Genomic DNA, 27,318 nt, shown 5'->3' on the forward strand with positions numbered 1-27,318 from the left:
ATAAGCGTTACCTGATGAGCAAACCCGACAGACATTACAGGCTGAATAAATGCCAAATCAATGAATGCGCTTCCTCATTTCAGCCTCACAAAAAAACTCAGACGTGTGGCAAGGTGGAGAGCTTAGGTTTAATCCTGGAGCTACTGAAACCAGTGAACTGATGTGTCTAACGTTATATAGGAGATACAGTGGTGGGAGATTTGAGACCAGACATTCTGATCCTCAGGCGAGAAACTAGAGAGGGAGGGAGGAGAAGGAGGGAGGGAGAGAGGGGGAGGGAATGTATGTATGTTCCATATGTGGAGGAAGGAATATAATTAAGGGATTTAAAACGTGCCCTGGGGTTAGAAAGCATATGGCCTTTGACATATGCAGGAATTAAAATTCTGTCAGCTAGACAGAAAAATAGAGAATGCTCTGGTCTGATACTGGAGACCAGTTCTGCCAGCAGTGGTACCTTTAAATACATGCATATAGGGAAAACGTATGTACATGTACATATGTGTATCATCCCAGTTTCTGCCAATGAATCATTTGATCTAGGAGAGAAGATCTTTAAACTGCCATAGACACTAATAACCAAAGACTAAAAAACTGTCTGAAGTGGTTTCTATCTCATTGTTGGACTAAGCTGTCTCTTTGGGACTTACTTTTACCTTGATTTAACTTGCATAAATTAAATTAAAATATACTTTAACTTGTATAAATTTTATTTATATATGTTACGTAATTATGTGTATTATAATTATATATGGGGTGGGCAAAAGTACAAGAATAAACTGCTTCACATACTGACAACTGTAAACTTTCTTTTGCACACCCCTGTATGTAATCCTTTCTCCTCATTTCACAAGTACATATAAGATCTATCACTCATTCCCACTAGTTATGATTTAATACAAGTCTAGCTAAGATCATCTTGTTAGAACTAATTATGTTTGTGCTTCTTCCCCAATGTTGCCATTCTCTTTCCTAACTCACTTATTTTCCCATGGTATTTTGTTGGCTGTGCTCTACAAAGCATTGAATTAGTTTGCCTCTGATTACCACTTTGGCTATATCCCAAAGAATACTGTTGGATTCTTTGTAATTCTATAAGTCATTTGACTCAACATTCAAAAATTATCTATAGGCTATTTCCCCCCTTGCAGTACAGTATTATTAAAAGCCTTCCCATGTCTTTATGTTACCTGTTCTATTAATTTAACTTCTAAACTTATCTTTGTAGTGTAAAAAATGATGGTTTAATTGTATACATTATTACTTGGCCTGTCAATGCAGAATCAATATTTAAAAATCTAATCTGAAGTCGAAGGCAATCAAACATAGTCCCTACTGAATAGTACACACAGCTTCAGATATTTATATACGTATGGTAAAGAAAGGGAAAGGAAATTAAGCTAACAAAATCAGGGACCTACTATGTGCCTGTCTGCCTGCCTGCCTATCCACCCCACGTACCTACCTATACGTACTTACCTACCCGCCTACTTAATTTAATCCTCACAACAGCCATGTGAAGCATTGTTCCTTATGCTTATTTTTTTTGAGGAGAAAATTAAGACTCAAGTGAGGAATATATATATATGACTTGCCCAGGCTGCAAAGGTATTAAATGGGAAATAGGAAATTTAAATTTGTGTGTGAAGCACAGACAGGAGGAACAATACAGGATGTGGACCCAGCCTGACCTGGGTTTGATCACATCTCAATCAATATCAGTTATGTGATCCCAGACAAGTTACCCTTTGAGCCTTAATTTTCTGATATATGAAACAGATAGGGTCTATTGTCTTCAAAACTCAATGGTCAAATACTATTTATAAAGTCCTAGAATTCCATTCAACTCTAAGGCCATGAAATGGTGACTTTCGAAATGCAATGCCTCTAGCTGAGTAGGGCTACAAGGAATTCTGCCTGAGAATGGAAATGTTCCTTAGGCTCTGACTTAAGGTTGTTGACACCAAAAACTCAATCTAGGGCTGCAGTTGAAGTCAGTTTATAGGTACTGACCAAGCCATACATTACATGGATGGGGTGTGTGTGTGTGTGTGTGTTTGGTGGAATGGAGATGTCACACAGCCAGAAATAGCTGATGAGTCCAGATGAATACTGACCCGGGCCTAACCCACTGCTGCTCTCTCTGCTCTTCTAAGAAGTCAACGAGGGAATAGGCCTTTAAAGCTTTCCTATAGCAGCAGAAACACTGTTCACATGCAGATTTCGAACTTCCTGACCCAATTCTAATCTCTGAACATTCTATACTTAGCTTGAATTTTGTAATGTTCTGAATTTTACAAACATTATATGCCTGAGCATTTTCCTATAATTTCCGTTCTATTAACAAAAGTTAATTGAACCAATGGCAAAGAATTAGGCAGCAGCAACTATTTTGGATGTTTTGGATGGTGGAGAGAAACATCTTGAAATTTCAATCGTATGGGATTTCAGAGCATTATTATTTTCTTTAAATGTCTTCCAAATGAGACTCAAATTAATCAAAGCGTTTTTACATTTAGCTTTGGTACAGTGTTTCACAACTGAGCAAAAATAGTTAACAGACTTTAAAGCGATTTCCAATTTTATAAAAATTTCAAGGAATGTTAATGTTCCATTTGGTAAAATCTTATGTTCCTTGGTTATTTTTCCCCCTGTAAGTGTACTTCTCTATGTATTTCCAAATACTTCTATTAAAGGCTGCTAAGATGGCCAAGATTCTGCCAGTATGCTTCACACCAAGGCAAATTCTGCCCTACAGTTGCTGATGGTCCTTTCCTCCAGCTAGCCAGCTATCCTGGCAGCACTGCTGCTGGCCACTGTACACAGGTAACATATTTTCATCACAGTTCTAACTGTTGAGGCTTTTTTGCACCCCTCTGCCCCTGAGAACACAGCAATGAATGCACTTTCATATCATTTCAAATCTCTAAGAGCACTCATGAATGAGCAAGCAGGCAAGTGAGGAGAAGTAGGAATACAGGCCTTGCTTCTGAGGAGAAAAGTAGTCCCCAAATAGAACTTTTAACACTACCATTAGGTCAAACCAAGAGGGTCCTCTGTCCTAAGCCCTACTCTATAGAGAACCCTGCTCTGGCTTCCCTGTGGCTGTGCCTTCCCTATAGTGTAAGGGGTCAACTGGGCCAAGTGGATGTACCCTCCTGGGCCCCGGGTTTTCCTCCCACCCCCTAGACCATAATCCTGTTATATGAGACCCCAGAGTTCCCTGCCCAATGACCCAGAGTCCCTTTCTGTGCCTGTGTAGGTCTCTTCTTCAAGCCCACCCTTCAGAAGAAAGAAGGAATAGCCAAAGAGGGGCAGCTATTTGCAAAGGGTGGGCAAAATCTGAACATTGGACTAAGCATGAGCACAAGCTATTCATAGTATAGGCTGGGGAATGATACATAAAGAGAAGGTAAGTGGTCTAGGGGACAGAGGCTGGGCCAGGGGCAGGCTGTGTCCATGTCACCATTTTACCCAGCCTTGCAAGTTATTACCAAGATACATTTACTGACCTAGGTGGGCAGAACAGATTTTACTTATAGCTTGATTCACAACTTCTAAAATATTGAGATATAGGCTACCGTAGGCCCTGTAAATGTCAGGGTTGGGCCTGACAGTATATCCTTTATGTCAATAAAACTGGGTTGAAAATAAAGAACGTTGGTGCTCCTAACTTAAGACAGTCTCCCCTAAAGCCACCTGCAACAGGAAACCAGGGCATTAGTTTACTATATCACACAGGTACTCCTTAATTTTGATGTACCATCTCTATTGTTTGGAAATTACTAACTGAAGAGACAATGGGAGTTGGGGTATGAAAACGTGTTCTCTTTGTAACAAGAAAACCTTTACAACTAGCATATTCTAAATGTCTACTAACAAAAAAGTAGCAAGGGGAAGGAAGGTAAGACTATGAAGATGCATCCTGAGATGCACAGAAAAGAAGCCTGGAACACAATAATGAAAACGTCCATGCTAGGCATCTGGTTTGTGTATGACGGGGAGTGTGGGTGTTTTGCAGGGAGCTGTACTGTACGGATAAAAATAAATTAGTGCCGATTCTGAAACTGTCTCCAAACAATTTATATGGTGAAAAATTTAAATGTGGATTGAGCCCATTTGACTATCTAGAGTGAGACAGTCCTACTTTCTCCACTTGCTAGTTCTGATTTTGGGCAACTTTCCATCTGTTTTCCTCATGGGTGAAATGGGGACACTAAAACATCTCTTGCAAGGTTATGGTAAATATTAACTGAGAATGTAAAACACCTAGCACAGTGATTGTCACAAGACTAGTCCTCAATGAAAAATGTTAATAAATAGTAATAAGCTTCATTATGAATAAAGCAAACTTTTGACAAGTATGCACTACATTTTCCAAGCTACTGCTATTCCAAGATAGTTTTTCGTTTCTGCAAATGATTTTAATTTGCACTATGATTCATTCTTTTTAAAATATTCTATAACAAGTCTTCTATTCCCCATTACATTATCTGTGTATCTCCTAGTTGCACTAGAATAGTGTTCACTGAAATTAATTTTCATTAGTTTGGTTTTACTTTAAGCATCCAGTCTTATTTAACACAATTGTACTTCTATCCAATTAAGACTTTTTCACTCACTTTTATCCTAAAAGCTTGCCTGTTGATTTATCATTGCTCTTTTCCAGTTTTTAGGTTTTGGAGACTTTTCCCCCCTTCTACTTTGAGTACATCAATTTGGATGACTCCAAAACATTTTTCTTTTCATGGTAGACTGTGAAGGGCTTTTCAACTTTTTCCCTAAAAAATATTACTAAAATATTATCTTTTTATATTTATATTCACAATGAAACCATCTTTCGGTTCCTATTTATTTCAAAAAGTTGGTTATATAGGAGACTTAGATATAATTTAAATGAGTATAATTAAACTATGATAGAATTTAAATATAATAAACATGTTTGTCAGAAAAACCTTTTATGAGCAATCAAAATTTATAGATTCAGTAAATATATTAATGGACTATGTATATTTTAAAAAATAGCCCTGGCCGCTGTGGCTCAGTGATTAGTGTTGGCCTGCTTACAGAAGGGTTGCAGGTTTGATTCCCAGGCAAGGGCACATTCCTGGGTTGAAGTCTGATCCCCAGCCCAAGCCCCTCTCCTCCGACCCCCATTGGGCACCTATGACAGTCAGCCAATCAACGTGTCTCTCTTGCATTGATGTTTCTCCCCCCCCTTCAACTGTCTCTAAAAAACAATGGGAAAGTGTCCTTGGGTGAAGGATTAACCAATACATAAGTGAGTAAGTAAAGCACACATGCCATAAACTTCCAAATAGATTCCAAATAGCCATACAATTCAAGTAAAAGGATATTTTTCTGCTCAATTTTTCTTGTCAGAGCTGCATAGAAAGCCTTATTTTTAAAAAAGTTTTATTTGACAGGTGTGTAAACAGATGCAACTTATTTTAGTTTATTCCTAGTCTTAACATTTCTTAAAAATATCCAAAAATTACATTTTAGCAGTAAATAAATTGTCCATTTTAATCATCTAGGCAAAACTAGTAATAACGAAACTCTGGAATGGCAAATGCTTTAAATAATTTACTCATCAGCACTAATATAGTGGCAGACTGACATTTAAAATAAAACTTGGAGCTGTGATGCTGTTTTGTTAGGGGCTCCATTATCCTGTAGTCTTCATTTCAAAAATGGAACTGATGGTGTTATAGTGAATGCAAAAGTAATATTTTGTATGATTATATACTGTACTTATATGTAAAACACGTATTGGTCTCTCTTCCCTGCTCAACTAATGTAAATAATATTAATTTTAAAATTTATTTATTGAATTCACATTAATGAAAAAAATACATTAATTGTCCTTAAGCTACTTTCAACGGAAAGCCTTTTTCCTTGCTTCTGGACCTATTCAGCTGTTGGACACCTCTTCCAAATAAAGCACCCATAAAGGTAAAACAAAGTCCAACAAAGCTTGTGGCTATTTTCCAGGGGTCCCCATGCTGATTTTTGAGCTGAATTCTGAACTGTTCTTGCTCCAACTTCACCTCCTCCTGTAGCAGGTAATACGCATGGTAAATGACAGGAAGGATGACTCTGGTGTCAAACTGCTTTCATAACCTGACTTCATAACTTAGTAGCTGTGTGACTTTGGGCAAGTTACTTGGCTCCATGGCTCATTTCATCATCTGTAGAATAGGTTCATAATAATATTGGTTCGTAGGGTTGTTGTGAGTTAATATATATAAAGCACTTAGAACAGTACCTGGCACTAGATGCTATGTGGGTGTTAGTGCCACTTGAACTTTTGGGCTTTCCATCCTAATCCAATTCTGCCCCGTGTGCTGATTTTGATGGAGTATATTTGGTTTCTCTGGTGCTTAAATCAGATTTCCCATGGAAACTTCCCCTTGGCTGTGCTCCCTCCCATTTCAGGCAGGACCTGTGCACACATTTTCCTGTGCTTGCAGTAGTCTCCACCCCTTACCTCCAAATTCTCACTGTCTTCTCCTAGTTAACTCCTTTTGTCCTTTAGATCTCTCTTCAAACAACTGTGCTTTGGGGGAAGCTTTCCCTGGCCCTCACGGGCTAGAATAAGTGCCTCAGGCTTTATGTATTCCTACATCCCTTTAATTTTCCTGTATAGTACTCATCAGACTTCATAGCTGTATAGTTATGTTAATATTTAATAAGTATGTGTCCTCTACTAACATGTAAGCCCCATGGTCAAATTCCATTTTGTCTGTAATTATACTCTATATCATTATACTATTTGGTGTAGAGTAAGGATGTAAGAAATATCTGTTAAAGAAATGAATAAATTATTTCCAGAGGTAAGTCCTGGGGTTCAACACAAGTAAACATGATTTGCCCAGGATTATACCACTATCACTGACAGAATTTTAAGTAGAATTCAGTTCTTCTGACTCAAAGTCTACCATTATTTCCAGGCACTAAATCTTCAATTACACAAATCGTACAAAGAACCATGCAATTTCTATAGTGTAGGACCTAGAATAAAAGTAGAAATCAGAAAGTATAGATCTAAGGTAGTCTGGGGGAATTGGGACTCCCTAAGCAACTGATTTTTAAGATGTGAAGTGGGAGTTAGGTTAGGGGGCAAGGAAGAGCTGGGCAGAGTGCCAGGTAGAAAAAAACCATTTACACAGTTGTCCAATGACGAGAAAAACGTGGTGAATACCATCAGAGAAAAGGCCACTGTGACTGCGACAGGAGGAGTAAGAGGGAGGCTGAGGTTTAATCAGCGCCAGGGCCAGACCTGCTGTACCAAGGAAAGAATTTTGCTTCTTAACAGAAGAGAAAGCCACTGAAGGGTTTGAGTGGGGATAACAGAATCAGCTTTGTGTTTTCATAAGATGATGATGACTGTTCTATGGGGGTGGGGGTGGTAAAGAGCTGACTTAGTAATTGTTTGGAAATGGGGGTCCAGATAGAAAGAAATGCAAGATGACATTCAGGTGTCCACTATGATAACCAGGGAGGATTGTAATATCATTTACAGAAAAAGGGCCATTAGTAGAAAGACCAAGAGTTTAATTTTATTAAGTGTATAATAGCTCTCAATAAACAGTGACAATTATTACAATTTTTGTGGTTATTTTACCTCATGATTGAAAACCACTTGGTGTGATTAAGGGTAATGGTGATTTTTAGGTGTTGCTCCTACCGTGCACACAGGTACTTCTGGAACTGATGTCTGGAAAGGGAAGTCACCTAAGGGACTAAGAATGCAACTGAGCCTCAACATGAAAAAGCCCTTTTTACCTTCAATCTGATTTCTAGGGCAGGCTTAATTAACATGTGAGGGACACAAGGATAAGCAGCATCCCTTTTTCTTGAATTTCCTTCTTTTCCCAAGAATAAAGGAAGTTTAGATATGATAATATGACCATGGCCAACTGGTCTGTCACTGCTAATAGGTGTTTGAGGCATCGATGTTGTATGGGGAGATCAAACCTACAAAATTAGCTTAATTGGCCTGGGATCAATAATGGATAAGCACAGACAGCTCAAAGGATTTTCCTATAAATTGGGTAAGGAGATAGAAAGCAAAGAAATCGAGGGGTGCTTAGCTCTTTGATCTTACAGAAAGTATTTCATACCTTATTTTATGATCTAGATTCTATTTATATAATATTTTTGCCTCATTTAGCAATCTATCATATTTATCTATACTGTTTACACATAGTGGGAAAAAAGAAATGCCTATTAGAATAATTAGTTGGCAGTATTGAGTGTGTAAGGCAATTTTTGTTTGCATTCCGGTGAGCCGGTACTGCCTGTATGAGCACGAGGAGGTTGCTAAGCCTTCACACTGTGGGCCAACCACTGCCTTTGTTCCCTAGAGATGCCAGGAGAGCAAAGGCCACCCGTCAGGATGAGCCACCTGATGTTAATGAGAACCCTTGTTATCATTATCCTGATCATTCCATTAAAGAAGTCCTGAAGCAGATGAGGTGGATGGCAAATGTGTTCACTACACCAAAAGGCACGTCTATCTCAGAAGTTTTGAGCCCTGAGTTGAGAAATTTATAATACTTCATCTACATGCCAACCAGACATTTTGCAACCAGGCATCTAAAGGCACTAAGGGAACATGAAATCTTATACATATATAACTGGCATCATTTAAACACAATCACCATTAAGGAACATCATACAAATACCTATAGCATACAAAGAGATTTTTAAAGAAGAAAGAGGAATATTTTAACCTACATTCTGAATAAGTTTAACATGCATTTTATTTATATTATAATACTTCGAGAGGTCCTTGAGGAATTTTAATATATTTTTAAACTTATACCTTTACTATCATATTTATTTAACTAGGAAAAGCATCTCACATTTATTTTCACTTTTTAAATTTAAATAAGCACATACACAGAACTTAAAAATGAACATGTCTTCTTTACTGCTGTGGGTAATTTGTAATGTTGTCTAACCTAGTATAATCTAGCAGCATCTCAAGTACCCCAATTCAGTACAACAAAATGAGCCAATGCAGAATCATCTGAGCATTTGCATCTATTCCTAATTATATTAACAAACCCTTGTTTATAGTAACTTCAGAGTTTTAGCTTTTTGACACTTGTTGAAAATCTTTAGTGATGAGCAGCATGGCTCTGAAAATCTGACTGAGTATTCAAACCAGATCTCCACCACTTACTAGCTATGTAACCATCTAATCTGTCTGTCTCAGCCTTCAACTTGAATCTCAGATGCCCATCTGTAAAACAGGATAAAGTAGTACCCATCTCAAAGACTTGTGCTAAATGCCTTGTTACATGTAAAGGACTTAGAACTGTGCCTGGCACATATCAGTGCCCCCCAAATGTTAGCTATCATCATCATCGTCATCGCCTTCTGAAATAGAATCAGTCATTATGACTTTTGGACACTGGGAAAAAGAATCTATGAAATACATATTTAACTTTTTCCTCTGTGTTCTTAGTCCTTAGTTTTATCAGAAGCATTAATCTTTCTTATTTTCCATTCAATTAGGTTTTTTTTAGTCCAGTGATTCTCAAACTTTTCTTTTACCTAGGTACCTCTGTAACATATGCCAACATCCCATGAACTTCCACATGATGTAATCTATAATTTTAGAATCCTTTAAGAAAATACATATGAACAGAGAGATTTAAGGACCCCCTGAAATAATTCCACAGCCCTTCCAGGATCTCAGACTTATTGGTTAGGAACTATTGCTTTAATCAATAATTAATATACTTATATTAAAATGTAATTCGGGTTCTTTCTAAAAAGCCTAGTGGGTCATAGCTCTTTCGGCTTCTCTTACCTCGCCCATGACTGCTATGGGTGTTTCTCCTGTTGCCTGAGCAACACGATGTTCTACTAAGTAGAACATATACTCGTCGTAGAGGAGACGGATCAGGTGGAAGGAGCCAAAGCTAGCAGCACTGCGTAAGGTTAAGTCCCGAATAACCATTGAGCTGTTCCAAGAGAAAAAACAGATGCAGCCAATATCAGTGACCGGGATTAGAGTTCAATCTACTTTTCCTCTTTAAAGAAGCCAAGTTGGAGGTCTGAAAGGCTGGTTTAGCACATAATCTGCCACGCAATTCTTTCATGATTGAAAGCAGTTGGCTCTACTCTTTGAAACAGGGTGGTAAAAGAGGTAACCCTCATTGACACTTGCTTATATCTTTATTAGAGCTAGACAGGTCTTCACAGGAAAAGCCATTTTACTATCACAGGCAAGTCTGATGATTCCATTAAATTCCCATATGGGTCAGAATTGAATATAAAATATTTTTGAAAGGTTGACAACTCATCACCACCATAAGAAAAAGCAACTCAAAGTGAAAATCGTATTGAGGGATAAACACCGTGTTTTCACCTTTCAATGTTAGTGACTTTGATGTATGCTTCAGGAAGAGAGGTATTTGTGCCACACAAAGGTTACAAAATGTACTAAGCAATGTTCCCAGGTGTGGCAATGTAGAATGTAGGTGGGTATGTAGAGGGATCTGTGAAAGTTGGGTTGGAAGGCAAATTTATTGTGATTCCAGTTTATTACTGATTTCCACTTTAATTAAGGTGATTTTCCATCCACTTCCAAGAAGTATAATAAATTAACAAAGAAATGCATAAGTTTGAAAAATATGAACCTTGAATTTATAGAATATAATGCCAAAATATGAACAATATTAATAAAATACTAACAATAAACTTGATTATATTTAAAATGTAAATGAGTTCAAAATAAAATTTTGGCTTCGCTGAGGATAAGCCAGTCATTAGCTTGTCCTTGCACATCAAACCTCTTTAATATTTCTAACTTAGAGTCAGAGAGGGGTATGTGTGGGGTGTCTTGGTCTGTGTGTGTGTTTCATCACTTTTATTTAGTGGTCTTTTCTGGATATTTTTGGCCTAGGGAAACTAAACAGCCATTATATTCTCAGAGAGGAGGAAGCGAAAGAATCTCACAAATGTATAGGCTGATGTTCCTAAACCTCAGATTGCAGTGAAAATTATAAAATGTCAGGCAGATGAAAAAATAGAAGGCCATACTTTTGTTTTCTGTTTCTACGTCAAGTTTATTTATACAGATGCTACTAATATATAAAACTCTATACATTCAACTTTATAAGTGACAGATTATCAATGGAGATCTCAAACTCTGAAACACTGGATTCTGATTCTGACTCGTTACCCTGTCAATGTCAAACAAATCATTTCCCTGAGATTGTTTATCCTCTTGGGTAAAAATGAAACCAATATTTTTGGTCTTATCTAACTTATGTGATTATTTCAAGGATGTGAAATGCACTGATGAATAAAAAGACCACTACTTAAATATAAGTGGCTGTGATCATAACACATGGAACAGGAATTGCTGAGCTCACATTCTGCCTTTGGTTATGGCAGCAAGAACAGGAGTGGTTAAAACATGATGATGACAAAGGACCTTTCATTAGTAAATCTATTTTCTAAAAAGAAAAAAAAGCTTGGGTTTGGAGTGAGACCCAAGTTAACCACTATGTGATCTTGACTGTGAGCATGTCATTCAAGGATAGCCTAAGGATCAAATGAGACAAAGTACATGAGATCTTAAGAAAACTATCCATTACTATACGACTACATATATTAGTTAATAATATGTTCATTATCATAAAGGGTAGTTCCAGTGAATGATATATTAGAGTAAAATATCTTCATGAATGCCTTAAGTTTAGAACTCTGTAAATGAATAAAGAAAAATAGATTGATTTTAATTTATATGCCAAAAGATATATGACAAAGTTCTGTTTAAAATTCTATGCATAACTTTCTTAAAATTCAGTGACACATTATTTGCACATAATTAATATAAATATAATAGCTACTGAAACGAAACATTTCTTTTTCTATGGAAAAAACTTAAAAGGAAGAGCATCCTCTAATTAAAAAAGCAAAAATATAAACAACACAAAAATGACAATAAAATATTGCATTATATTTTTACCCATACTTATCCAAATTTGATGTGAAGTAAATTTTTAAAAAATTAAGTAATGCAAGAGCAGAATATTCACTCTTAATTGCATCTCTCTTCCTGAAGGAAGACAGTAAAGATTTAAAATACAGCCTAGAGAAGACACGTCTAACAAACATACAAAATAAGACGCTCAACGTCACTAATCATCAGAGAGACGCAAATTAAAACCACAATGAGCTATCACCTCACACCTGTCAGAATGGCTGCCATCAATAAATCCACAAATAACAAGCCTTGGTGGGGATGTGAAAAAAAAAAGGAACCCTCGTGCACTGTTGGTGGGAGTGCAGATTGGTGCAGCCACTGTGGAGAGCATATGGAGTTACTTCAAAAAATTAAAAATGGAACTGCCTATGACCCTGCAATTCCACCTCTGGGAATATATCTACAGAAACCTGAAACACCAATTCAAAAGAATATATGCACCCCTATGTTCATTGCAAACTTATTTACAATAGACAAGATTTGGAAGCAGCCCAAGTGTCCATCAGTAGATGAGTGGATGAAAAAAGCTGTGGCACACTTACACAACGGGATACTACCTGGCTATAAAAAAGAGGGAAATCTTACCCTTTGCAACAGCACGGATGGACCTGGACAGTGTTATGCTAAGTGAAATACTATGGCAGTCAGAGAAAGACAAGTTCCATATGATTTCACATATTTGTAGAATCTAATGAACAATATAAACTAAAACAAAATAGAAACAAACGTATAGATACGGAGAACAGGCTGGCAGTTGTCAGGGGGGAAGGGTGTTGGGGCTGGGTGAAAAAGGTGAAGGGGTTAAGGAAAAAAACAACTCACAGATGCAGACAACTGTATGGTGATTACCAGAGGGCAAGAGGGGTGGGGGGGAAGCAGAAGAGGGTGCAAGCGTGTAAAAGGCGATAGAAGGAGACTTGACGTGGGGTGGTGAACACACATATAATACAGAGAAGGTGTATTATAGAATTGTACACCTGAAACCTATATACTTTTATTAGCCAATGTCACCTCCCATAAATTCAATGAATACATTTTAAAAATATGGCTAATCTCATTCAAAATGAAAAGAAATACAAATTAATCATCTATTTTATTTATACCATCTATTTTACTGTAAGACAGTAAAAGATCCAGAGGGTATGGCTAAAGAACTCTCATGTTACTGTTTCTGCAAGTATAAATTCATGAAACTTTTATGGAGGGAAATTTGGCAATATTTGTCAAAATTTAACATGCACAAATCCTTTGACCTAGCAAGTCCAATTCTAGAAATTTATACAAATGAGCAAAGATAGCTTTAATTGCAGCAATATTTGTACTTGTAAGAAACTACTGTGAAAACTGAATATCCGTTAGTAAGATGCTGATTAAACAAATTGTGGTTCATTCACATATGGAATTTTATGCAATAGTTTAAAGAAATGAGGTAGGTAGACATAAAGGTAGTAACATGGAACAATGTTGATAATATAATGTTAAGTTAAAGAAGTAAAATGTAAAATATGAGCCCATTTAACAATAAAATCTATCCAGGTGTGTTTTTTTAAATTCTACAGGTGTGTTTTTTAAAATTCTATGCCTGAATAAATGGGTATGTTTAATGTTTTATTAGCATTGGGACATTATTCATTGAAATAGTATTAGTCACTTTAAAAAGTTCAAACCCTCCTACCAGAATTTATCTGAGGATATATGTGTAATTTTATACAAATATAATCATTACAGTATTTTATAATTGTATTAAAACACCTAAAACTACCTAAATGTTTAAGAATGAGAGAAAAGGGAATATTTAAATAACTTGTGAGACACACACATAATGGAATATTGTGAAGACATGAAAATCATGTTTCTAACGATATTTAGTGCTAAGAAATGTTCAAGATATAATGTTAAATGAAAAATGGTAAGGAAAAAATACAGATAATGAATTGTGATAAACAACTGGATCCCAATTTTATATAACACTAAAAGAAACATTTTACCAGTGGTTATTTCTGGGTAGTAAAATTATGAATGATTTAAATTATTTTAGGGCTTTATAGTTCCCTTAAAATATCATAACTCTGAACCCAGCTGATGTGGCTCAGTGGTTGAGCATCAACCTATGAACCAGGAGGTCATGGTTCAATTCCCAGTCAGGGCACATGTCCCGGTTGTGGCCTCGATTCTCAGCAGGGGGTGTGCAGATGGCAGCTGATCAATGACTCTCTCACCATAGATGTTTCTATCTCTCTCTCCCTCTCCCTTCCTCTCTCTGAAATCAATAAAAACATATTTTAAAATATATATATCATAATCCTGAAATCATGTAAATGGCTAAGGGGAGCAAACATATTGATTAGCTTTCTAACATTATTAAAAGAAATGCAAAGTCAATTATTTTTTTCCCAAGAGAATTCACATTCATTCATTCAACAGATATTTATTGTGTTTCTACTCCATGTCAGGGTCTTGTTCTAGAACAAGAGAGGAAAAAATTTGGTTTCAACAGAGCTCACATTCTAGTAAGAGAGACAGTCAATAAAAACACAAGTCGATATAAAATATAAAGTTAGGTATTGATAAATCCTATGAAAAAATTAAATCATGAAGAGGCTGGAGAGCAATGACAGCAGGCATTTTAAGTTAGGGAGTCAGGAAAATTCTTTCTGAGGTGGTGATATTTAATCAGGAACTGGGTTGAAATGAGGGATTGAGCATGTGAATATGTGAGCTGTCCTAGAGTAAAGGAGAGCAAATGCAAAGACTCTGAGGCAGACCTATGTTTGATGTGTTTAAAGAACAGCCAGGAGAGGCTAGTGTGGCTGGAGGTCAAGCAAGCAAGGAGCAGAACAGGTGATGGGGTCTGGAGGTCACTAGTAGCTCTCAGTAACACCAACTTCTGTTGGAAAATGGAAAAAAAAAATCTACTAACCTTCAGTTTTAATACCTAGTTATCTTTTAAACACTTTTTTTTAAAACTTTACCCAAGGATATGTTTTCATTGACTGGGAATCGAACCTGCAACCTTTTGGTCAACAGGACAATGCTCTAAGCAACTGAGCCATCAGGCCAGAGAAATACCTAGTTATCTTTTAAAAATACTGATAAGAATGCCATGAAATTATTGTCACATGTTTAGAAAAGAATCAGTTGAATTATATTAATGCTATGTCTACTTCATTCTCTCAGTGTTGGGCCTCTGCCTTACAAGCCAAGTATTAAATGACACAATTAACAGTTTAATTAGAAAGCTATTGTCTGATTCAGAGTTCTTTAAGATATGCTGCAGAATTGGCTCCATTGAATTTCATGTTGCTAAGTTACCACAAATTCAGCTTCTTTTAAAATCAGTAATAAATGTTAATTATTTGATAATGGATGAGAAATACCCTTGTGTATTTATCTTTATAATTCATGGTGTGGAAACTGAAACATTACTCTGACACATGACACTCAATCTGCCTCTTTGTGTATTTGGGGATATATCACACCCTTCCTAGGAAGAAAGATGAGAACATCACACCTGTGACCCACTTGGGAACTCTCTTTTCTTTTCTATTTTATTTATTATTATTATTATTATTATTATTATTTTTAAATATATCTTTATTGATTTCAGAGAGAGGAAAGGAGGGGAGAGAGAGAGATAGAAACATCAATGATGAGTCCTTGATCAAGCCCGCAACTGGGCATGTGCGCTGACCGGGAATTGAACCCTGATCACCTGGATCCTAGGTCGACACTCAACCCCTGAGTCACGCCCGGCCGAGCTCTTTTCTTTTCTTTTTTAAATTGTATTTTTATTGTTTTTATGGAGAGGGAGGGAGGGAAGGAGGGAGGGAGACGGGGAGAGAGAGAAATATTGATTTATTGTTCCACTTATTTATGCATTCACTGGTTGATTTCTATATGTGCCCTAACTGGGGATCAAACCTGCAACCTTGGCTTATCAGGATGATGCTCTAACCAACTAAGCTACCCGGCCGGGGCCCGAACTCTCTTTTCAAACAGTGCTTACCGATGATTCCAAAAGATTGTTACTTTTTGGAAGATTTACATATTGTCCAGTTGTAGGAAAACTAGGTTCTCTGTGTCCCCTTTCAAATCACTATTAAAGCTATAAATTTCATTCCTTAAAAATGGGATATTTGGTTGACCCTCAGGGTGGCCGAGTAATGCTGTGTTCTGTTATCCACAAAACACACAAGCTGAGAAATGGCCCACATAACTTCTCCATTTCTGCCTAAGAAAGACGGTGATTATTTTTTTCCCACCTCCCAGGGAGCTAACAGTAGCCATTCAAAGCCAGGTAAGGCAAGCAGAGACCCCCCATTTGGAAAAGAGGGTGTTTGCAGCAATTCATCAACTGCCAGTTGATATCATGATTCTCTGCCAGTCCTTTTCTATATTTGTGTGCATGTAAATAGACACACAGAATTTTAGAAATTAAGAGATTAACCGACTTCAGAAATGGAGAGTCTGTATACGTGCCAAATTCTTACTACAATGCTAAAAACATTAAAAAAATACCTGCATTTCTGCTTCTCTGATAGTTTGTAAATGCAGTTTTCATTACTCAATATGTTCTAATGCCTTAGTAAAAAACAGTTCAGATTTCAAAGGCTCTTAGGTTTTTAAGCTATTGACTTTGCCTATCAGCAGGAGGTATGCATCTGTCTGAATATGCCTTTCCTTCTGTGCCCTGCACTGTACGCCTGCAAGTCTTTCTGAAATGAAAATAATAACCATAATAGTGTCTAATAATAACAAGCCAATTATCCCCAACTCAGGGAGGACAGAGGGCAGGCAAGTGATGATCTGGGTTTGTACATCTGCAAGAACAAAAATACAAGTAAGTAATTTTCTCTTTTCAACATACCTGCAACAGATCTCTGTGGAAACAAAGGCTCCAGGGGTGTATTTCTAAAATGCTATCAACTAAATATAGTAAAAATAAAAACCTACAGGAAGAAGGAAGGGCAGGTCTGACATAACAACACAAGAAAGCAGTGAGAAGGGAAAAAACCCTTGCTTTTTCTGATACAGAGGATGCATTCTGCTTTTGGTCGTCTGGGTTTCAGAACAACCAGCTAGTGTAACTTCTATTTCATCACTCATTCACGAAACACATATACCATCTATATCATTTTCTAGGGGGAAAATGGGTGAATAAAAAATCAACTTGCAAGCTAATGGGAAAATACATGAAATCTTCTTAAGAAATATTCCCAAATTAAAAGTCTGAATTCTACTATTAGTACTTTGAGGACACTGTGACACTGTGTTCTAAATCTTCCCTATGTATCCAGGGAGAACTTATACCTCTCATTAACACTCAGATCTAAACCTAGCATTGGCTTTACCGAAGCACACCAGTGGGTCACCAGAGTCAGACAGCACCTTCGTAAGGTGCTTCTCAAATCATGTGGGTTACAAGTATTAGATATATGTGAGACAGAACTGTGGAATTATTTCATTCCAAGAATAAAAACGAAGCAACCACACAAAGCTGGCAGGCTTTCTTTCACTGCAGTTGAACCTTTGCTAGACACTAGAAAACTATTTTCAGGATGTAAGGATAATTTAACTCTTAATTAAACATATATAGTAGATCTGCAGCTCTACTTCAGTTTAAGAAATAAGAATTGGACCAAACTGGCTAAAAAAGAAAGAAGTCACAATAAAAACCAAAACAACTACCATCATAATTAAAAGATCTCTAAGTCCATCTTTATAAAGGTGATCAAACCAAGACGAAATCCCATAGTCTGGGCTTACTGGGTTCATGGGCACTACTAGCTCCTAAACTCTGTTACATCTTCATATATCTTCTCTCATCACCACTAGCTTTGGACTCACCGCTGACGTCCAGATGATGTACCCACAGCCACAGTCAGTGGGACGTCCTGTGGTCACTACTTTCTGATATGCGCCTGGCTGCATAGGATCAAACTTAGGGACCTGTCCAAACCTCAAAGTAGATCTGGCTTTTAGGCCCAAGCCAATGGGGTCACCTTTATCTAAAGAAGCAAAGAAATCAACTCTCACCACAAGAACAAATGCCAGGGTGAAAAATATAGTTTATCTAACTTATGAAATGGAACTCCTCTGTCAATTCCATCCCAAGTATATATGGTATATATGCCATCTTAGGCTCTGTTTTGAACCCTTGAGGCAGATCTTTGATACCGTATATCAAGTAACCTGAAAGCCTTTGTCTTCTGTGTCTGCAAAAATATACATTCAAATCTATATTATTTTAGACAAAAGTGATTTTGTTCTGCCTACTAGATTATTGGATAGTAAAGTAGCTATGCATTAGATCACCAGAAATAAACTTTTGTGTTTGTTTTTTTAAATCCTCACCTGAGGATATGTTTGGGAGAGGGGAGGGAGAGAAAGAGAAACATCGATGTTACCTCCCATACACCCCTGACCGGAGATCGAACCCACAACCTAGGTAAGTGCCCTGACTGGGAATCAAACTGGCAGTGCTTTTGGCATACAGGATGATGCTCCAACCAACTTAGTAACCTGGCCAGGGCCAGGAATCAGTTTTTGAAGAAAGAATTTCTGATTTATTCCTAATCATTACTCACTAACCATCAAGATTTTGACCCAGTAGTTTTGGTACCTAGGAATTTTTTTTTTACATTAATTCTGATGTGCAGCTGGGTTTGAAAACAGTTGTAATCAACCAAATTAAGAAATTAACTAACTAACATGGTGTTGAGCATGCCTCAGAATCACCTGGACATTTATAATGCAGTTTGGTGGGCTTCACCTCTGCAGTTTCTGATGTAAACAGATTTGGGGGAGGGACCTGAGAATTTTTATTTCTAACATGTTTCCAAGCCATAGTGATGCTACTGGTCTCTGAGAATCACTGAACCAGAGAATAAAAAGAAGAGTGGTGCTAAGGTCTCAAGAAAGGAACCTAAATAATGCATGTTTGCCAGAGAGAGGACAGTAGCCCTTTCTTGACTGTTGCTGAACACATTCTCTATACTGGAACCTTGGACGTCCCCACCTGAGAACTCTAGGGCTTTGAGGAGAAAGCTGATTTTCATAAGCCTCTTGGTATAATTCCATAATGTTCCAGTCAATGAGCTGGGTTGAAGATAGTCACAACAGGAAGTTTCTGCAAACGAAAGTCTCCACTTACTTATTTTCTTTTGTCTGAAAAACGTGTACATACATATTTGCAGACTATGAAAAATAAAGCTCAGTGAAAATTGAGATGATACCTGTAGAAAGACCATTTTAGCAGAAACTGCCTGGCAGCTTTCGGAAAACTGGGTCTTCCTTCGTAGGGCTTCAGGGCCTGCATCATCACGTTGTCCAGCCACGCAGCCCACTGCTCCAGGGTGCTCTGCTGCTGAAGAGTCATCTTGAAGTCTGTTTCTAGTCTCTGAACCATGTTGTCATCACACTGGCACACCCAGGAAGCCTGCTCCTGGGACAGTAACAGAAAGCAAAGGAAAAGTTCAACTCAACATCTGTTCATTGGATGGCGGTACACAAACCAGAGGCATGAAGGGAACTGATAATGAAAGCTTCCAACTATTTAAACAGATTGAGAAAATGAGCGACTACTTACTTGTCAGCTGTTAAGAAAACTACCATCGCCTCTGTGCATGAAAAAGTGATGTGACATAAAAGCACGACTTGGCTTTTCTACATTAGCTGGTCTGTATGGACAACTAAAACGTCCATTACTGAAGGAAACAGAAGCCTGAGCCAACAGGGTGCAAGGTCTTTCACTCTATTCCGTTTATGTTGCCTTCACAAGTTCTCTTTCCTCCCCCATCCCAATCAGATAAAACTTTAAAGCCAACTTATTTGAGAAGATTTAGGGTAAGTCATATGGATAAATAATAGATTCAACTGGCCAAAAGTGGTCCCTCAGGATAAAAACAGAAACAAACGCTGAACAGTACTAGGTAGAGCATGTGCTGTATGAGTTTTATAAATGGGAAACAAATCTCCAGGGCGGTGAAGGCGAAGTTATGAATGCAAATTAACTTACAAATCTTAAAACAACAATCACAACAACAAAAATACTTTTGAAAAAATGTAAATATGCTAACTGCCAAGAAACTCAGTTCTTACAGTTTTCCTTCTGGTTCTGACTGGGAAGTTTCATGTTTGGTGAGAGCAATGAAAGTAGGGACTTTTAAAAAAAATGTGTTTTTATTGATTTTAGAAAGAGAGGAAGGGAGAGGGAGAGATAAAAACACTGATATTTTCGATTGGCTGCCTCCTGCATGTTCCCTACTGGGGCTCAAGCCTGCAACCTGGTCATGTGCCCTGACCGGGAATCGAACCAGGGATCTCTTGGTTCATGGGTCCATTCTCAACTACTGAGCCACACCAACTGGGCTGAAAATAGGAACTTTTAAGGCCACCTTTCAGTGGTTACCGTAAGTTTTATAATGTTTCCAGTGCTATATTGTTTTTTAAGACTAAAAAAAACAACTTATACTCTCAAGGTCAGGATATAATTATTTTGTAATATAATATTTGACTGAGAGTAAGATGATATGGATTTTAATATAGGGCCTGAATCAAGCAATTCATTTCATCTCAGTGGCCTCATTTTCCCTAAACATAAAATTAGAGAAATGAAATGTGATAGTAATTTTTAAGCTGGGTTTCCTGTGTCCAGAGAGTATTTTCAAGCTAAGTTTCTGTGGAGGGGTGTCTGTGAAGGTCCTAATTCTATACCTAAAACATTGTGAATGCGTGTGTAGTCTTCTGGGAAGACTGTCTATAGCTTTCCTTCTGTCTACTCTCTAAGGACAGGTTCATTCAAATCAACAACTTCAACTGAATAAATCCCTTTTCTACATTCTCTGGTTCCACCATCTCAGCTGATCCTGTAAACTTTACCTACTCAAGAGACATTTCAACAAGGAGGTACTTCAAATACAAAATGCCCAACTTCATTCACTTTACTTCCCCAGGGAAATCTATGGTTTCTTCTATATTCCCAGCTGATGACACCATCTACTATCCTCCTTTCTCTTACCTAATCAGTCATAAATACTTTCAGATTTTACCTCCTAAATACAACTTTTAAATATTTTAAGTATATTAAAATGTCACAATAGAGAAATTGAAAATACAAATAATCAAAAAGGAACAAAATATTAAGAATATCTAAAGGCCAACATAGATAACTGCAACATGCTACTGTATATACCTTTAATCTTTTCACATGCATTATGAATATGCATGTATGCATATCCATATATAAATATTTAAAATAAGAAGATCATGCGATACATTCTGCTTTCTTTCACTTAACTATATATGATAACTATCTTCCCATTTTGGCAAGTATAGACCTATATTTAATGTTCAATGATTAACTTTGCTTCAATGCATGATTATAGCATTATTTACATTACCAATTCCATACAATTAGACGTTTCTGTTCATTCCAATTTTTTACTACTAGGAATAATGCTAGAATTAGCAATCTTGTAACTATATGTTTGCTTTCTTTTATACTTCTTTCTGTATGAAACCATTTTTTTTATTGTGGTAAAAAAAAAAAAACACCAGATAAAATTTATCATCTTAACATTTTTTAAGTGTCCAGTATATGTCCTTATTGTGCAATAGATCTCTAAAATTTTTTCATTTTGCAAAAATGAAACTTTATACCCATGATAGGGGACATTATTTTTGCTTGTTTGTGCACTGATAATTGGGAGGAGGTACTTACTAGTACCCCAGAAAAATTTCATTTCATTTCTGACTATAAATTCAAACTCACTATTTCCTTTAGAAGTTAGTTTTTGCCAAAAAAAATAAAAATAATAATAATAATGATAATCTAAAACCAAACTTAGAGAAATAAAGTCATAGGACATTATTGTGGCTTTTCAAACTATATTATACTTCATTGTGCTACTCTCAAGATTGAAAATATACTAACAGAAAAGTATATTGTAAGTATTCCCTTCTGAAGAGAATTTGAATATTTCATTTCTATAATGGAAAAAGCTAAGAATGAACATTAAAGATGTTCTTAATTCACAAATAAATTATATTCAAGATAACAGAAGCTTTAAAATCAGAATGTTTTTAAAATACAGAAACACAAGTACATGCAATAGGTTATCAGGTCAACCCACTGAAACCTATTTAGCCCATGGTGTAGATGAAAACTACCCAGTCACACTCAAAAAAATTAGAAAATGATTATCATTGTTATGCAGTTGATTAAATAAAACAAAAACCCAACTATACTGCAATAGAAAAATTATCCTGGATGCAGGAAGAAAAGGAGATTTAATTAGAGAATAATGAAATGCTGGAAGATAGATAAATATCCAGAAGGAAACTTTTTGGTATGTTCAAGCTCTTAAGAGTATGATAATATTGACGCTTACATGTAATTTCACTGTTTTAAATTAAAGTTTCCTTATTAAAGGAGCATCACCCTTATGTGTGTCAGATATCTGAGGTTAATATTGTAGGGGCGGGGCAACTTCCAAATGAACAGGAGAGGGTGACGGAGGTGAACCCTAAGCAGCAGGCTGAGAAAACCAGGCAACTGAGGAAATCAGGCCAAAGTTGGAACAGAAAAGGAAAGTGAAGGGAGTTAAAGATGGGATATCTTCCTAAGAAGGAGATTACTCAGTAAAATGAAGAGAGGTGTGAGAAGTAAAAGGTAGGGAAAAAGGAAGGGCACCCCACTGTGTCCACGGTCTTCTGAGAAAAGGCAAGAGGATGTGGAGGACAGGTGTTTAACCATACAGGTTTTAGTAGAGCTGTCATGTGGGCCCAGGAAGCTTGGTGGCTGAGATCAGAGGAAGGGAAACAGTAGCCTCAGAGTTGGGTGGAGAGTGAGGAGTAGAGGAGACACATAACCAACCATTTATATGCAAAGATGTTCTCAACTTTGGTGTTTATACCCCGAAAGAACACATTTCAGTACGTCAGCCCAACACGTCATAGGGCTGCAGACATACTAATACACAAAGAAAAATAATGTTAACAGGAGATTTAAAATCTCAGATATTAGGACTCATTCATTTATTTTCTGTGATTGAACTTAAATTACTTTTTGAAACTAGGAGTTGCCTCACTACTTCAACTTTTCTGAAGGTACTTTTAAACAAAGATTTTTAGAATGAATAAATATTTGAAATATATAAAACAGTATAAATTAAGGCAATATGAACTTTTAATATTCTCACTTAAATTAGTTCATATAAATTCCATTGAAATATATAAAACTAATGGCTTTGTAAACCAGATAGTTTGGTCTTGTAAAGGTTATGCATTTGCATGTGTGTATGTATATGTGTTTGTATATGGAGAAATTAATAAATATATAGAAAGATAAAATTTTTAAAAACTTTATATACACTGCCCTGGCTGGTGTGGCCCAGTGGTTGGAGCATTGTCCCACACACGAAGAGGTTTGATTCCCAGTCAGGGTACATATCCAGGTGGCAGGTTTGATCCTCGTGGGGTATGTGCAGGAGGCAACCAATCAGTGCTTCTCTCTCTCTCTCTCCCTCCCTCTCTCTAAAATCACCAAAAAAAAAAAAGTAAAAAAAACTTTATATAGATCTTAAGTTTGAGCCCAATGCATGAAAGTCAGAAAGAACAACTACGTTACTCTATTCTAAAATGAACAAAGCCCAAATATTACTTTTTGATATGTTTTAAATGATAAAACTAGACCAGAACTGCATATTAAAATTTCTAGGAACTGAGTAATTGTTTTAAGCTATGTTATTTTAAAAGTTTTATTGAGATACGATTCACATTATCATACAATGTCACTCATTTAAAGTATACAGTTCAATGGCTTTTACTATATGCAGAGTTATGCATCCATCACCACAATCAATTTTAGAATGTTTTCATTTCCCCCAAAAGAAACCTCACACCGTTTATCTGTCACCTTCCAACGCCCCAGTCTCAGGACCTAGGCAACCACTAATCTACTTTATGTCTCTATAGATTTACCTATTTTGCACATTTCATATAAATGGAACCACAGAATGTGTGGCCCTTTGTGTCTGACTTTTTTCACTTACTATAATGTTTTTAAGGTTCATCAAGTTGTAGCACGTATCAGAACTTCATTTTGTCTTATTGTCCAATAACATTCCATGTGTAAATATACCACATTTTATTTACACATTCATCAGTTAATGGACATCTGGCTTGTTTATACCTTTATGTAGCTAATATGAGTAATGCTGCTATGCACATTCATGTACACGTTTTAATATCTTTTGGTATAGACCTAGGAATAACTTGGTGAGTCACATACTAAACTCTATGCTTAAACTTTAGAACTGCCTGGTTGTTTTCCAAAGTGGGTATGGCATTTTAATTTTACATTCCAGTCAGTAGTGTTGAGGGTTCCAATTTCTCCACATCCTCACCAACACTTGTTATTATCAATCTTTTTTATTATACCCATTTTAGTGTGTGTGAAGTAGTATCTCACTGGTTTCAATTTTCATTTTCCTGGTAGAGAATTATGTTGAGTATCTTTTCAGGTGCTTATTGACCATTTGAATATCTGTTTTGGAGAAATGTCTATTCAGATCTTTGCTCATTTTTTAACTAGGTTGTCTTTTTATTATTGGGTTGAAACAGTTCTTTATATGATTCTAAATAAATTTTTTTATCAGATATATGATTTATAAAAATATTCTTAATTCTATCAGTTGCCATTTCATTTTCTTGACAGTGTCTTTTGAAGCACAAACGTTTTTAATTTTATGTTTAGTTTATGTATTTTTCTTTTATTATTTGTATTTTCAGTGAGCAATGGCAATGTTTTTATATGGTAACAATTAGCTTTATTACTTTAGCATCTGAAATGAACTATTTGCTGGGATTCTTAATATATGAAATAAACTATTTGTTGGGATTCCATAATAATATTCCTAAATTAGCTATTTTTAAGTGTACTTTAAAGTAAAAGCGAGTAGTTTTATCATAAGTTTTAAACATATTTTTTTCATTTGGATGATCAAAGTAGCAAAATACATTGCACCTAATTCTTTTCAAATGAACAAATACTTAGCAGGCACCTATAATAAACTCTGAAATACAGTCGTTCGTAGTTCTTTCAAGATGGGGCACTATTAAGAACAAATATCTCGTGTGTGTTACAAGGCAAAGGGCTTTGGCTATTACTAAATATATAAACAATAATTTAAGGGAGGTGTTATACAGTGGTGCCCTGAGCAGTTAAGGAACTTGCCCAAGATCCCACAGTGAGGAGATGAAAGAATTTAACCTCCTGTCCACCTAACTTCAAAGACCGTGATTGTCCTTAGTCTATGACCTATTCAGCAAACCCTGGTGACACAGGTTGCAGTCTAGCACTATACATCTTAGCAGACTTTAACCACAAAACAGAGGAGCAGTAAAGTCATAGCTGAGTAAAACTCTCCTCTTTCAGGATATTGTGAATAGAGATGCTGTCTGTGTATTGATGAGATTTCAAAAGAAATATGATGATCCTAATTAAGAAGAAAACATTTAGCGTCTTCCCTTCAGACAGGTTCTGAAAGAAAGCAGGGTACCTGGACATTGGCAAAGTCGACACGGTTGAGGTCATTGAGCATCTGGTTAATCTGAGAAGTGTTCTGGAGCACTGCACGAGCTGCCTGGGCCAGGTGATTGAGCGACGTGTATCTTCGCAGAGTCTGGGCAAAGGCACTTACAGCGGCAACCTGTAAAGAAATCCAATTAAATTGGGACTTTTTTTCCCTCCGGTAAGAGAAACCACTGAATATGTTCAAACCTTTATTCCCTTGCCAAATTTTAAATGCTTTCCTCTGATACTTATTTCAAATTCATTTGGTGAGAGAGATTACTTGTAAATTACAGCATTTAAATCTCTAAACCAAGCATTATTTTCCTTTTGAGTGGGTTGAGGTCAAGACTAAAACAAACTCCCACATTCTTCGACATCTGAGTGCAGCATTAATTAAACCAGTCTTACAAGTAACTACTCATCCACAGCAAGAAATGACTTTCTCTAGGGAAGCAGGAAAAAAATGTTCATTTTCTTTTATCCCCTACTCTCTGTAGGACAGTCAACTACACACTTGGCAAATAATTTTTTTTTTCTTTTTACTTGGATAACCAAACTATAGAGTCCCACTTTTTTAAATAAATAAAAATATATACTTCTCAGAGCACTGTCATTCAGATTCACTCTTATAACCTTTATTTTATAGAAACCTGGGTAATTCTGAGGTAAAATAAAAGTGTTCATAGCCTTTATTAGCAAATAGGTAGCTAATAAACTTTTCTGATACAAGCAGCAGAACTATTTTTCAGAATATAAGTTTCTGTAAAAGGGCTAGTGAGGAAAACTCCACTTGCCCTTCAGAACCTACTTCCCACCCTTACCTACGCTGCTCTGTGCCAGGAAGACTGGCCCGAATGTTCTAGACACTGCCTCCCTTACTCTATGGCTTCTGGTTGGCTTCCAATGACAGGCACTGGCAAACGACTGAAAGATGGGAACAAAGAGTTGTCAAGTATTTATTCCCCCACGATTTCTGTTCTCTTCCTGTTTTGGCAGAGACTGCTTTCCGTCCCTAAGGCCGCAGTCCTGTAGCAAGAGGATCTCTTAATGCCACAACTTTCCCCTTCACACCTAGGGATGTTCAGGACTTCTCACTATTGCTAGTCCTGAGGTACTTTAGCACCCCTTTTCTTAACTCTGTTCACACTTCTGGAAGTAAACCCTTCTTAACTCCTCTTCAATTGTTTCCCCCTTCAGGTATACCATTTGTTTCTTGCTACAAACATGAATGAACCAGGTTACAAGAAAAGATACCAAAGATAATGCCAAAAAAAAGTCTAGGTAAATATCTAAATCCCATGATCTTATGGAAACTTCTTACATGCACCGTAGATCTAATGAGCATTTAAACATATTTATAGGAAAGTATGGCATGGCATTAAATTACTATGGGTACAAAAGACGCAACTGATTGAACAGTCGGTTGGCTGAGTGGTAGAAGGTGTTCACAGGTCAAAGGATGCTCTCTTTTGATAGTAAGATGTTTTAGGACCATGTGGATCTTGGAAGTTCACATATCCTCAAAAGAAGAGTCTTACACTTTTTTTTTCCATTCCTGTGGTTTATATTAATCAAGTATATACTATGTGCCAGACTCTGTGTTAAGTGCCTCAAATATATTACCTTGTTCAATTCTCATAACCATCCTACTAGACACATATTATAACTTAACGAGGTTAAGTAGCTTGCTCAAAGTTACACAGAAACTGTATTACAGTGATGGGATATG

At 36.6% G+C, this 27,318-nt stretch overlaps 1 protein-coding gene across 4 annotated transcripts in view; it reads right to left on the bottom strand.

Moving 5' to 3' along the window:
• The window catches only part of RFX3 (regulatory factor X3), a 252,404-nt gene that overhangs the window by 14,102 nt on the left and 210,984 nt on the right, over positions 1-27,318 (bottom strand). For all 4 annotated transcript variants that reach the window (XM_081150809.1, XM_081150810.1, XM_081150808.1 and 1 more), the window contains exons 13-15: positions 25,576-25,725; positions 19,249-19,457; positions 9,827-9,980 (exon numbers count right to left, since the gene is read on the bottom strand). In XM_081150809.1, the coding sequence (XP_081006935.1) occupies positions 9,827-9,980; positions 19,249-19,457; positions 25,576-25,725 (513 nt within the window). The remainder of the gene's footprint in view (positions 1-9,826; positions 9,981-19,248; positions 19,458-25,575; positions 25,726-27,318) is intronic.

Source organism: Miniopterus schreibersii, assembly GCF_964146895.1.
Source record: "Miniopterus schreibersii genome assembly, chromosome: 11".
Taxonomy (NCBI): domain Eukaryota; kingdom Metazoa; phylum Chordata; class Mammalia; order Chiroptera; family Miniopteridae; genus Miniopterus; species Miniopterus schreibersii.